General features: G+C 34.3%; 1 protein-coding gene across 1 annotated transcript; it reads left to right on the plus strand.

Moving 5' to 3' along the window:
* Positions 1-11,073: 11,073 nt before the first annotated feature.
* Positions 11,074-11,481, plus strand: LOC131074893 (antifungal protein ginkbilobin-like protein). Its single transcript, XM_058011624.1, has one exon. The coding sequence runs from the start codon at positions 11,074-11,076 to the stop codon at positions 11,479-11,481; it is 408 nt and encodes a 135-aa protein (XP_057867607.1).
* Positions 11,482-15,318: the final 3,837 nt, after the last annotated feature.

A 15,318-nucleotide genomic window follows, 5' to 3' on the forward strand; every position in this document is an offset into this window, starting at 1 on the left:
TTATACCTTCCAACCATCACAAGCTATGCCACTGTCAAGGTTGGATACTGTTACAAGAATTACCTTTGGTATTGATATTCCTTTTATGCTTCTACCATCAGTTATCATGACGCCTTGGCTTGATTTTGGAATGTTCTTACCCTTAGAGTGCAAAAATTTGTGTCATGGCGACTTTCCTCTTTAGTGTATAGAAACCTATGGGTTGTTTGACTACAACCTTTCATCCTTTACTGGATTGTCATCAATTCATGACCCTATTATGTCCACAAGCCCATAAGCCTTGCAATGTATATTCATACTTTTATAGCTCTGTGACATGAATATCTCTTGATCATTGTGATACTCCCTAGCTTTCTATGCTTCTGATTCAAGACTATGCTTGTGATACTCCCTAGCTTTTGGGTTGTGGCTAGATTTGATAACAATAACAGGGTATTTGAATGTTTTCATGATTTGATGTTGTAAATGTCATTTGTAATTGTGACAACATCCTTATTACTGTCTAAATAATGGACGGTTGCTTCATGTGTTTTTTTTTAATTCCTTCCATGAGATACAAAGCAATTCTTTACTTGTCTTGGACCTTCTAATATGCTCCTATAGCTTTATGAGAGTGCACTACCTGTTGTACTATATTTGTTACAAATGATGAATCAGTAGAAAAAATCTAAACCTTCCACCTTGTAACATTTTAATCTTCATGAATGAGTGTCATATTGTCTCATTTGTTCTTTTATCTGTACTTTGTGTGCAATCAACTCATGGTTCATGATTTGACAGTCTCCTCAATATTACTCTAAAAACACTTCTCATCATGTTGCTACTTTTGATGGATCTCATGGACTGCTCCTAGAAAACTAGAATTTCTTTCATCATGTGATCCTAAAGATCCATAGTATGTCTTGCCAAGACTTGTCACAATACTTGCATTTAGTTTGACTGTCACTGTCATGCTTCTGTTGATGTTCTATAGGTCTGCACCTTGTCATAATCTTGTATGCCCCTGCTTTATAACATGTCTACCTTCTTAATGCCTTGTGTTATATCCCTGTCTCTAGTTAGGACTTTTTGAGAGTTGTGCATTCAACTCTGTCTATCATGACCTCTACTGCTATGTTCTTTTGATTGCAAGGTCTGTTAATGTTGTCCTAGACACTATGGACTGTAATGAACTTATGAATAAGGTATTGATCTTTGCCATTAGATCTCTTCTTTGAAGCCTTTGTATCTCTTCACTGTACTTGATGATGACACTTTAACACTCTATGTCTTTATGTCATTGTGCTATTGTGAATGCAAGAATAACATACATTTGTTGTATCACTGCTAAAATTGTCCTAGCTCACTGTCATAGTTCTATATTATTCATCCTATCATCATGCCATTGTTACCTTCTTTCAAGAGCTCACTGTTTTGATCATATCTTTGTAACTATGCCAATCCTCTCATACCTTTGCCTTTGATTTGTAATTGTCATGGTTTGCATGTGTTTCATGATGACTAGTGACTTCATGAATGTATTTATTTTGTGTAGGTAGCCACATTACCCTTAGGAAAAAGCTTGTCATTTAACATGTGGAATATGGATATCATTAGACTGAGATTCTCTATCATTCATCTTCTTCTAGGTCTTTCTATGCATCATGACCTTAGATTTGATGTATTTTTTATCTTTTATTTATGGATTTTAAAACCTTCATAGTGAAGTATGTGTCCTTGATGAAATGCTTGATGCATTGTGACCTTTGTCTTGTCTCAGATTCACTGTTATTGTGTTGGTAAGGACTGTATCCTTTCCTTGTACATTGCCACCTCATTGTCCTTGTATTGACACTTTTGTATGGATGTGTCTTTGTATGCTTTGAAGGTACCTCTGTTTTGGACTCAAATAGTCTTGTTACTTTCAATAAGATCATGATTGCTCACTATATGGGGACTATTCCTTGTCTCGAATGTTTACCCTCAAGACTGTATCATGTAGACCTTTTGCCCTGTGATTGCCTTTTATTTCTTTAAGACCTACTTCAATGTAGTCTTTTGATCACTGTTCCTGAAAGAGCTTTTTCTTAGCCCTACTCAATGGTATATTTGTGAACTATCAATGCTTTTATGGTGATATGACTTCATCAACATACCCTCTAACAAAAACAAAAATGATTATGTGTCTTGTACATTAAACAAGGTTGTTGTGACCTAAGCTATTGTGTGATTGTAGAAATATCTTTGTGACAATGCATAATACATCTTGTACTTTGTCCCGACAGAGATCCATAGCATTGTATTATTTTCAAGGGGAATGTCATATTATCTATCTTTATGGAACTGTGAACAGTAGCCTTTTACATCTTGTTCCTCATACAGGATTGTACCTTAAAGTTTATAGGCCTAAAATTTATTGTTTGAAACCTTTGCTTGTTCTTTTATCACTATTACTAAAGGAATAACAATCTAAACCTATGTCTTTCTTTTGTGGATAGTGAGCTTTAAATTTGCTTTTCTCATGAAATACTTATAACAGTAATCATAACATGATTATGCAATCCTGATAGATCTCTTCTTAGAAAGGGGTAACTCATTAGGGTTTTGAGGAAGGCAAATTCAACGATAGGGAAAAGAAGAACTCATGTAAAATATTGATTTGGCTTTTTTGCATAAATGATATTGTGAGGAGGTAAAAGAGGTGTGAACCAACTTGAAGGTGAAGTGATAATATGCATGAAGCTTGAGATATCTCTACATGAGGGGCTCGAAGTGGCCCTAACTGCTCTTCAAATCATCTCTACACCTTTGGGACTACTCCTACACATCCAAACTCTTGAAATACTCCTCTTGACTGCTAGGTTACTGCTTCTTCATGAATCTTGAAGGATAAATGAATGCATGCAAGAGGGATGCACGTTGTTTGCATTAACAAAACTCTCTATTTCATAATGGAATGACTAGAACTGTAAGAAAACTTCTCAAACAAGGAGAGAAAACCCTCATCTTAACATGATAACTCTTTTTCCCTCCCTATTTTCCCTCTCAACACAACATGCATGAATTTATTGACTCATTTCAACATGGAGAAATGAGTTTTCTTTCCTCACATCTTTTTCACATAAGTAAACATAACTTGCTACGTGGGGAAATGTCTTTCTTTGCACATTTAATTCTCTCTTTTAGTGCTTTCCAAGCAATAATGAAGAACATTATTTGTCTTTTACTCATTTTAACAATATTCAAAGGTATTTTCTCAAAAAATGAATTTTTTCCTCTTTGAACAAAAAATGAACCAAGGATAAATTTAAATGCCAAATATTTTTACAAAAACCACTTTGGCCTAAAGAGGGAAAATCGTTAACAAGACCAATGTGATATGACAAATCTTGAGCTTCTTCATAATTTCTTTCATGGTCTTTAGGTTATTCAATCTTGTAAGGGGATTTTTTATTTTTCAATATAAGTATTCCCTTGAATTGATTCAAAATTTTAAATTGATGATTGTAAACATGTCCTCACTTTACTTCAGTTCTAGTGTCACAACATCTACCAGTTTCACTAAATCCAAAGTTGATACTATATTGTATTGGTAATTGGTTGATAGTGTTTGTAATTGACATGTACTCATCTTGATATTTTCTTTGTGATTGGACTTTTCTTCTATTTCTCTCAAGATACTTATGATATTCATTAGAAGGTAGGAAAATGTATCTTGGGGTGTATCTAGGGAACATCTTAATTTGGCATTCACAAGACATCAAAAGCTTCCCAAATTATGGGCTTCACTAACTCACATTGGATTGGTGATATTGATGATTGGATGTCCACTTATAATTTTGTATTCTTCCTTGTTTTGGCTTGATTGCTTGGTCTTGCAAGAAGAAAATAAGAATTACATTATCATCTACAAAGGCAAGGTATCAAGGTGTGCTTTTGGCTTGCGAGGAGATTCTTTAGCTTTGATAGTTGATGACTAGGTGGTTTTCATCTCAATCATCCCACTACCTGGTATGATAATCAAAGTACCATACACATTCCATGAAACCTAGTAGAGAATCAACAAATGAAGCATATCAATGCCCACATGCACTTCATCCAACAACCCAATTAGGATAGTGTTCTCAACTTCGAGTATTTTCCTACTCAAGAGCATTTTGTAGACGTCTTCACTAAGCCTTTGGTATTACCTTGTTATCTTCACTTGCATATAATTCTCGAGGTGAAGGAAATTATTCATAGGGGTCATCTTGAGTTTTCCTTTCTTCGCTTATACATTTTTTCTTTTCCTATTTTCTTTCTTTTGGGGAGGATATTTTCCTACATGTTTTCTCCTTTTCTTTGTTTATGAGAGATGTTTTGTACATGGGTACCTTATTAATCCTTGTTGTCAAGGTCCATTTTTTTAATTATTTTTCTCTTTTATTTTCGATCCCTACATTGCACTTAATGGGGTGTGTGTTGCTATATGGAGCCTAATCAGACTCAGAGGTTAAATTTTTCCTACTTCTATCGGCACAGTTTCCCCCCATATTTTTTGACGAGGTTTGGAGGCAGTGTCGGGTGTTATTTTTTATATTGGCTGACATGTTGTAACCCTAATTTTGTAACTGACATAAGTATTGATGAAAAAAGGCTAAGGGCTAGCATTTTTTGTAGAGAATTTTGTAGCATTTTGTAGCATTTTGTAATGGTATTGAGTTGCAAGGGATTGTTGGTTGTAATCGGTTTGATTTACTGGATAATAATATTGGACTCTCTATTTGGTGGACGTAGCCCAAGTTTGGGTGAACCACATTAAAACTATCTCCTCTCTATTCTTATTTATGTGTTTACATTCCTTTGTTTAATCTTTATTTGCACATAATTGATATTTTCTGCATGCAATTCCTAACAAGTGGTATCAAAGCTGGTTATGTTTGATTATCATCTACAAGAAGATCTCATGGTTGAGTGGGAGTCTCATGGTTAAGTGGGAGAAATGGCGGACGAGGGTAAATTGAAGGTAGAAAAATTCAATGGGCAGAACTATCAGTTATGGAAGATGCAGATGGAGGATTATCTCTATCAGAAGGATTTATGGAGGTCGTTGGAAGGAACAACCAAGAAAGGCACAATGAGTGATGAGGATTGGAATATTTTGGATAGAAAGGCACTAGGAACCATTCGGTTGTGGCTAGCACTATCTGTAGCATTCAATATAACAAAAGCAACAACGACTGCAAAACTGATGTCCGCACTGGCTAAATTGTATGAAAAAACCTCAGCCTCAAATAAGGTATTTCTCATGAAGCATCTATTTAATCTGAAAATGATTGAAGGTGGATCTGTGATAGATCATTTAAATGAGTTTAATACGATTACCAGTCAGTTGTCTTCTCTAAAGGTAAATTTTGATGGAGAAGTTAGGGCTCTCCTGGTATTATCTTCTTTGCCTGAAAGTTGGAATGGTTTGGTAATGGCGATTAGTAACATTGTTTCTGGTTCAAATACCTTAAAATTTGATAATGTTGTTGGTGTTCTTGTGAGTGAGGAAATTCATAGGAAAATCTTAGGTGGATCCACACTAGGTAGTGTTTTGAATGTAGAAAGCAGGGGTAGACCAAAGGAGAGAGGAAAAGGTTCTGGAAGTCATGGGAAGTCATGAGGAAAATCAAAGGACAAGAAAAGCTTAGGTGGATCCACATCAAGTAGTGTTTTGAATGCAGAAAGCGGGGGTAGACCAAAGGAGAGAGGAAAAGGTTCTGGAAGTCATGGGAAGTCACGAGGAAATCCAGAGGACCAAAAAATTGTTGGTAATGTGGGAAACCAAGTCATCTGAAGAAAGATTGTTGGTCTCAGAAGAATAAAGAAGGAGACAAACAAGAGGGTAATAAGGAGGCAAATGTGGTAAGTAATAAATCTGAAGAAGATGCTTTGATTCTTTCCCTAGATAATGTTGATGATTCATGGGTTTTATATTTAGGGACCTCATTTCATGCTACACCCCATAAAAGTTATTTTCTTGATTATGTCCAATGAGACTTTGGGTTGGTTTATTTGGGAGATAATGAACTCTGTCAAATTGTTGGAAAGGGAAGACTTAAGATTAAGTTGCAGAATGGGAATCATTGGCTACTACAAGAGGTAATTCATGTTCCAAGGCTGAGTAGGAATTTAATTTCAGCAGAGCAGTTAGGTGATGAAGGTTGCACAGTTACTTTTAATGATAAAAATTGGAAGGTTTCAAGAGGTGCCTTGATAGTAGAAAAAGGTGTGAAAGCAGGCACCTGATATCTTTGTACAGGTCATACTATTCTTTCTACTTTAGTTGTTGCAAAGAAAACCCAAACATATTCAGGAACAATTATTGCAGATTCGCAGGAAGAGACTAAAACAGTTGTTGCAGGTTCTAAGACAACATTGTGGCACAACAGACTTGGGCATATGAGTGAAAAAGGTATGAAGGTACTTCATTCTAAAAAGCTTTTACCAGGTCTAAAATGCATTAATATGGATTTATGTGAAATTTGTGTGTATGGTAAACAAAAGAGAGTTAGTTTTCTCAAGGATGGAAAGCAAAAGAAAGATGAAAAATTGGAGCTTGTACATACAAATGTATGGGGACTGACTCAAGTGTCTTCTCACGGTGGATCTCAATATTATGTTACATTCATAGATGATGCAACTAGGAAGGTTTGGATTTATTTCCTTAGATAGAAATTTGATGTCTCTGTAACATTTAATAAATGGAGAAGCTTGGTTGAGAATGAGATGGGTAAAAGACAAAAATGTCTCGAGTCTGATAATGGTGGTGAGTATTGCAGTAAAGAATTTGAGGATTATTGTTCCTTTAATAAAATTCGTAGGCAGAAAACGGTTCCAATGACTCCATAAGAAAATGGATTGGTTGAGCGCATGAATAGGACAATTATGGAGCATGCAAGGAGCATGAGATTGCATGTTGGGCTATCTTTAAACATGTGGGCAGAGGCTATCAATACTACTGTATATTTAATTAATAGAGGTCCTTCAACTCCTTTGGGCTGTGGTATTTCAGAGGAAGTATGGACAGGTAAGAAAGTGAGCTATTCTTTTCTCAAAACCTTCGGATGTAAAACATTTGCACATGTAGATTCTGAAAATAGAACCAAGCTAGATGCAAAATCAACAAAAATGTATTTTCATTGGATATGGCATTGATGAATTTGGTTATAGGCTTTGGAATGTTGAAAATTTGAAAAATTGTGAGAAGCAGGGATGTTGTATTCAATCAGAAGGTGTTGTACAAAGATCAATTGCAGCAGCATGAGAAGAAAGAAAAGGATTTTATTGATTTTGCTGAGATTTTTTCTCCAGTTGTTAAGATGACTTATATTCATACTATTTTAAATATTGTGGTTGTTGAAGATTTGCATTTGGAACAACTAGATGTTAAAACTGCCTTTCTCCATGGTGATTTGGAGGAAGAGATATATATGGAACAACCCCAAGGATTTGAGTTCCAAGGTAAGGAGAAATTGGTGTGCAGATTGCAAAAGAGTTTATATGGCTTGAAACAAGCACCTAGGAAATAGTACTTGAAATTTGATAGTTTTATGACTGAACAAGGCTACACCAGGTGTAATTCTAACCATTGTGTTTATTTTAAGAAGTTGGACAATGACAACTACATTATTTTATGTTTATATGTTGATGACATGCTTGTAGCGGGGTCTAACATGGATCACATTAAAGAGTTAAAACAACAGTTAGCAAAATCATTTGCTATGAAGGATTTGGGGACAGCAAAAAAAATCCTTGGTATGAAAATTTGCAAAGATAAGCAGAACAAACAATTGACTCTACCTTGGGTTGATTATGTTGAAAAGGTGTTGCAGAGATTCCATATGGAGAATGCAAAAGTTGTCAGCACACCTTTGCCTAGTCATTTAAAATTGACTAAGGAGATGTGTCCAAAGACACAAGAGGAGAAAGAAAAAATGTCCAAGGTACCATATGCTTCAGCTGTAGGAATTTTAATGTATGCTATGGTATGCACGAGAACGGATATTGCACATGTTGTTGAGGTCGTAAGTAGGTATATGAGTAATCCCGGATTGGAGCATTAGAATGCAATTAAATGGGTTCTTAGGTATTTGAGAGGTACATCCAATAAACATATTTGTTTTGGGGGCTCTAATATTGATTTAGCAGGTTATGTAGACTCAGATTTGGTAGGGGATATTGATACTAGACGGAGTACTACAGGTTATGTCTTTACTATCGGTGGGACAGCGATGAGTTGGCTCTCTAGGTTGCAAAAGGTGGTTGCTTTATCCACCACAAAGGCAGAGTAGGTAGTTGCAATAGAGGCAAGCAAAGAGATGATATGACTGCAATCTTTCATGGAAGAATTGGGTAAAAGATAGGCTAATAGTTATTTGTTTACAAATAGCCAAAGAGTCATCCATCTTGCAAAGAATTCTACCTTGTATTCAAAGATAAAACACATACAATTGAGGTATCACTTCATTCAGTCAGTGTTGGATGATGGACAATTAAAGCTGGAAAATATACATACAGATGAAAATCCAACGGATATGTTTACAAAGGCGGTGACAAGGGAGAAGTTGAGCTCCTCTTCAACTTCAGTTGGTCTTCAAGACTAGAAACAATAAAATAGAACAGTAGAGTCCAGGGTGTTTCATTCCAGTGGGAGCTTCAGGGTCAGCGGTGTTATGATCAGTCTCCAAGTGGGAGATGATATGTTGTGGAGTTTGATCAGTCTCCAAGTGGGAGATTGTTGTTAAATGGAGCCTAATTAGACTCGGAGGTTAAATTTTCCCTACTCCTATCGGCGCAGTTTTCCCCCATATTTTTTTACGGGGGTTTGGGGGCAGCGTTGGGTGTTATTTTTTCTATTGGCTGACATGTTGTAACCCTAATTTTGTAACCAACATAAGTCTTGATAAAAAAAAGGGTAAGGGTTAGGTTTTTATGTAGAGAATTTTGTAGCATTTTGCAGTGGTATTGAGTTGCAAGGGATTGTTGGTTGTAATCGGTTCGATTTACTAGATAATAATATTGGACTCTTTGTTTGGTGGACGTAGCCTGATTTTGGGTGAACCACATTAAAACCGTCTCCTATGTGTTATTATTTCTATGTTTTTCATTCCTCTGTTTAATCTTTATTTGCACATAATTGATTTTTTTGCATGCAATTCCTAACAGTGTGTTGGTGCGAACAATGTATAGTACTTAATTGATTCCCTTTTAGGTCTTATTCACACCTCATTAGTTAGGTTCACTTAAGACATTTAGTTTTTGTGTCTCAATCCATATGACTTTGATAAATGTCATAATCCTATGATGTTTTATGTCTCACCCTTGCCTATATAAATAAGTTTCTTGTATGTTACTCATCTTGTATGCATAGCATTATTATTAGCATAGGGTATTCATTGATTTGCTCTTGTGTGGAACGTTTTCTTGCTCATGTGAGTCCTTTTGGTGACTTCAAAATAAATAAAAACCTATATACATCATGATTTTACACAAGAACATGTTTGCATGACCTCATATTTTTGTAGGCGGCACCAATTCTGGCTCCACAAGGACCCTATACATCACACCATCATTCATAAAATTTACTTGGTTTTGTGGAGACCAACTTGGTTACATCCACAAGACTCCATCTCAATTTCCACACGGTTTCACGCATGCACATATTGTGGAATCCAATTTGGACCTAATTCTTTAATTGCCTTGTACATCATAACTTTATTTTATAATATATTTTATAACTTTTTAGCTATAGTTTGTTAGTTCACTTATATAATGTGTTATGATGAAGACTATGTATTTACATGGGCACTAATGTTATTTTTTTGTAGGTACGACACACAACCTTATGTATGCAAGTATGAAGGATGTGATTCTATTTGAAGATAAAGAAGTGACACTTGGCATGATCCTTATATAGTATCTTGGATTTGTTTACACATTTTTATCTATAGACCACAAGATTTTTCCTTCTTTGGATAATGTCACAAGCATAACTTCATGCATCAAGGATAAGACTATGAACATAGTTTAGTATACCTTAAAATTCAAATTCAAAGTCTTACGCTTTGAGTTGACCCCTTTGGAAATCTAGTTTTTACCATGTTGACTCGTGCCTTTTACCATGAATTAAATAGGGGACTTGTATTTATAGACATCTCCTAAGTCATTCGAAGGATTACACTAGTATTGATTTGTATCATGGATTTAACATCAAAAGAGAACATTATCAAGTATTCACATCAAGCCCTAGCAAAGATCTCATTGACATGTTTGCATACATAATCATAACATGTATGGTGTTGTTTCAATCTTATAGATTGACATAAGAGTGTGACTTCTCATTGAAAACAGTTGAGGTCTTCAATCTTTTACCTACAAGAAATCCCCTAAAGGTTCCATTATGACATATGAAAATATATTTAACAAATTCACATAAATAGAAAATAAATCTACACTAATAAAAGATGATCATACCATAAAAACTAGATTAAAGATACAATTTTATCCTAGATGACACAAAACCCAATATCAATTTATCTCCATTCTTTAAACATTAATCCATTATCATAAAAAACCTTAATACATCAATCACAATATAAAAGCAAGTTTTTAATCCCTTACTTTATGATTTTCATTAATCAATATCATCCCTCCAATTAACTTAAATCTAGTCTCCATTATTAACTTACCATAAGAACTATACTCATTAATTAATCACAAGTTAGGTCTATGTCCCTATCATTAGCTATAGTTTTCTTTTTTCCCAAATGGGTCAAATATAAAAAACAAAATTAAAATATACTCTAATAACTTCTTTTCCTCCAAAGCTTTGATTCCTGACTCAGCAGAACTATCCAACACAAGAAGTCTCCATCATCCAGAAGCAAACATACACCTTCTTGATTTGACCAGACAGCATTCCCAATACTTATGGGTCCCCTCCATTCTCCATTCTCCATCCATTCCATTATTAACCCTTCTGAATCCCTTGCCTCAATTCATGCCGACCCAAAAGACCTCTTCTAGGCACTTTTCTCTCTGAAGAAATTCCTAAAAGTTGCAGAGAAGATGAGGAAGCCTGCATGCCAACCCATTTTAATAGTGATTTTAATTGTGGGTTTTGCATTTCATGCAATTGGAGTACCCAACACAAAAGTAGTGCAAACCCTGTGCAATGGGAATACTTACAGTCAGGATGATCCATTCAAGAAGAGCGTGGATTATGTAGAGGAGGATCTGGTGGAGCAGACGGCCTCTGATTCCAACAAATGTGATTACCTCAACATTTCGCCCTTCCCCATTTCGTTTGCGTACGGCCATGCTACATGCAATGCAACTCTGTCCGTACAGGACAGGGGGGAATGTCTGAAGGCGGCGAGGCAGAGTGTGCAGAACACCTGTGGAAGTGCAGTGGGTGCTAGGGTTAGACTTGTGGACTGCTCCCTCAGATATGAGGCCTATCCCTTCTCCGACTAAGTAGCCCTTCTCTTCTCCTTTATTCCTTTTCTTGTCGTTCATTTCATCTGTTTCTTGCATTGTTCACCTACTATTTGGTGAATTTAGCTCAGTCTTGCCTACTCTTGATGTGGGTATTGAAATAAAATGAAAGATCACGGGGTTGTAGTTATTCTAGTTTCAAAAATGTCTTGTCGTAAGGCGATAACTTTCGTGTTATATTATAGTGGGGATAGTGATCGTAACGTTTATGTCGAGCCCCGCAACCATTTTGTGTCTATTTTGCAGTTTTTGTGTGCATAACATGAAAGTTATCGATCGTACAATAGTGCAATTTTGGAGCCAAATTAGGTGTGTCCAGATCAAGGTGGGTATTGAAAGAAAATGGAAGATTTTAATTGTTATGAAATCAGGTTTTTCTAAATTGTTCTTAATATTTTTGAAATTTGAAACCCCGTCTTATAAGACTTGCTTGCATTGATATAGCTATTTTAATTTTAAGAGGAGAAGATTTCAGCTCTAATAGATTAGAAAATGAAAGATTAAGGAGGTACTGAAATAAAATAAAAGATTTTAGTAATGTCTATGAGATCAAGTAGTGTTTTTTAGGTATCGTGAAATTAGATTCTTTTGAATTGTTTCTGAAAATTTTGAAATTTGAAACCCTCCTTTCAATTAATTTTTTGCCTTACAAATATTGTTTGCTACAATATTACTATTTGAATCTTAGAGGAGAAGATTTCAATGTTAAACTTCCCATTGGTAATTGGCTTAAGTTTGTTTCTCTTGTCCCTTTTGTGCTAAAATGAGTCTATTAAACATGCCTTTTGGTTTTGCATTTATGCTCATAAAATATGACACTCACTTTTCTCCTCTTTGTCTAGCCTATTCCCTCGACCATGGACTTCGAAAGCTGCTCTCTTGGGTGCCTCACAATCTCTCGATATTCTCTCCCATACTTAACAGGCATGTGATAATGAAGTTCATATGGAAGTTGTGCTATCTTGCTATATTCTCCAACACCATCTTCTCTCTTCAGATTGAAGTTCAAATGATTTGTCAATTTGTCTCTCCAACTGAAAAATCTACCAACAACACAACTCTGCTTCTCTCTAGAGGAGAAAACAATAACCTCCTTCTCCAACTGCATGCTATTGAAAAACAAGGAAGCTAAAATACATTGTTATGGTTGCTCAAACTTAGACTTCCAGTCTCTTCTTCTCAACGACTTCATGTTTCTATGGAAGGTTGGATCACTAAGTTCTCACAAAGATGTTCAAATTGATGGCTTAGGAGTTTCCTTAGAAATGTTCCACTGCTTCAGCTAAGCTCATATTTGTTGTCCCAGCTATGACTAGTTGTGTTGTAAATAGTAGTTGGCTTTCTTGGTAGTTGTTATTAGCTAGTGGCAACATCTTGTCGTTTCAACCTGTTGCTCTTTTTTTGTTTGATGACTAAATATTGTTGTTCTTGAGACATCCTTTTTTTTATAAGAATTGTAATTTATTTTCATCTTATTCTTAAAAAAAAAAGATTTCAACTCTAAGAGGTTGTAATTTCTTTATAATTTTATAATTTTTTTGATAATTTCATCATATAGAAATATAATATTCTAAATATTTTTTATTATAATAATAATAAAAATTAAGTATATAGATTTTTTCAATTGAAAAACAATTTTTTTTTGTTATATAATTTATAGGAATTCAATATATAAGTTTTTTCTTTAAAAATTATTATAAACTAATAGCTTCTTTTGAAATATTTTATCATTTGTCTCTTATACATATATAGGTAAAATATTAAATTATATTTAGAGAAATCTATTATACCATAACAAAGTGATTTTCAACTAAAGTTGTGTGTGTGTGTGTGTGTGTGTGTGTGTGTGTGTGTGTGTGTGTGTGTGTGTGTGTGTGAGAGAGAGAGAGAGAGAGAGAGAATTATATTAAGAAAAATCTATTATATTGCAAGAAAGTGATTTTCAACTGGCCAAACTCTTAAGTAAAGTAAGAATACTGTGTGTGAATGAGTGTGTGTGTTGTGTGTGTGTGTTGGTGTGTGTGTGTGTGTGTGTGTGTGTGTGTGTGTGTGTGTGTGTGTGAGAGAGAGAGAGAGAGAGAGAGAGAGAGAATTATATTAAGAAAAATCTATTATATTGCAAGAAAGTGATTTTCAACTAGCCAAACTCTTAAGTAAAGTAAGAATACATAAAATTATGATTGATTTTCCATAATACACTCTCGAAATATAGCTCATAGAGCCTATGAAACAACTATATTCCTTCAATATAATGAGCTTCTTATTAGCCAAACTAGTATAAATAAGATACCAAGCTTGCCAAAGAAGTCAAAAAAAGTATATAAGACTAGCAAAGAGGCTTTATTGAAGAGTTTCAAGCAGACTAACAATCAACAAACTTGAGGTGCATTAGAGTACAAAAGGGAGAGTCGGGTGAACAAGATGAAGAAGCTAAGAGACTTTTTCAAAAGGCAAAGACCCCTACTTAGATTTATGTTAGTTGTGATTTTACCCTATAGTCCATTTGACAAGACAACTACAATTGAGTTCCATTCCTAAGGGTTATAAGCAAAGGATATGACTTCAACCATAGGAGTGAGATAAATAATTTGCTCAACTAAGTTGCCAAATGTTACGAGGACACATGAGTCCTCTCTCCATTCAAAAGAGAAACCATGATTAAGAATTTTGTTTTGCAAATAATTTTTGTAGCCCAACCAACAAGTTTTTTCAAGAGGCAAAAGAATGATACAAGCTTCCATCTAATTATTGGTGTTGATCCCCATAGTAGTAGATAAGAAAAAATGAATAAACCTACCTTTTGCATCGCTAACTTCTTTAAGCTTAATGATGCTAGCGATTGGTGGATGGAAGGCTTGGATTAGTTAGATTAGATGAATGTTGGGATTAAATGGTAGTTTGAGTTTGAGTTTGAACTGAAGGTGGTTGGAGATGTGTGGCTAAGATTAGTTTAGTTGACTTGATGGCTAAGATTGAATGTTGAATTTGGTTTGGATTTGATCATTTGTATTCATTTGAATTTTGAATTGTGGATGTGACATGATTGTCCTATTAGTGGGGGATTATAATAGGATACATGAGTAGGATAATTAATCAAATCATTAGATTATATTATCAATTAGAAAATAATAGATGTAAAATGTTAGTTTAATTACGTCGAAGGTGTATTACACTCACATAATGGATGCAAAAAAATCCCTCAATAAAAACTAGAAGCATTTATTTTAACGTGTTTGTGACACTTAATTGCATGAAAAACACAAAAAATATTTTATTTATTTTCTCCTCTCATTACCACTCACTGTGAGTCTAATTAATCAATCATTTTTGTCAATCTCCATCATGCAATCAATTAACTTCGTGATTATCTCAATCTAATATTATAATAATAATATAATGATATGATAATATAATAATAATGTAGTTTTAATAGATTTTTTGCTTTGGTCAAGGGTTTAATAAAAATATGAAAAATATAATAATTTTTTAAGTGAAATAATGAACAAATATGATAAATTTTGACATACCTATATTCCTCTAAAGATAGGTATATTAGTTAAATAAATATAACTTATTTAATTAATTAGATGGAGGAAACATTAAAAAATAAATTCTAGCTAATAAAATAAGTATAATTTATTTGATTAATATTGAGATGGTGAAAATATGATTACAACTAGAATACTAAGTATGTTAAAAATGACATTTCGAATATATCACTAGCACTTGCACCTATAAGAGGTTCAAGGGATATGCCGATAGGAAATTAAAAGTAAATTTTAAATGAATTTTAATATCACATAAATAGTTAGATAA

Source organism: Cryptomeria japonica, chromosome 3 (assembly GCF_030272615.1).
Source record: "Cryptomeria japonica chromosome 3, Sugi_1.0, whole genome shotgun sequence".
Classification (NCBI taxonomy): domain Eukaryota; kingdom Viridiplantae; phylum Streptophyta; class Pinopsida; order Cupressales; family Cupressaceae; genus Cryptomeria; species Cryptomeria japonica.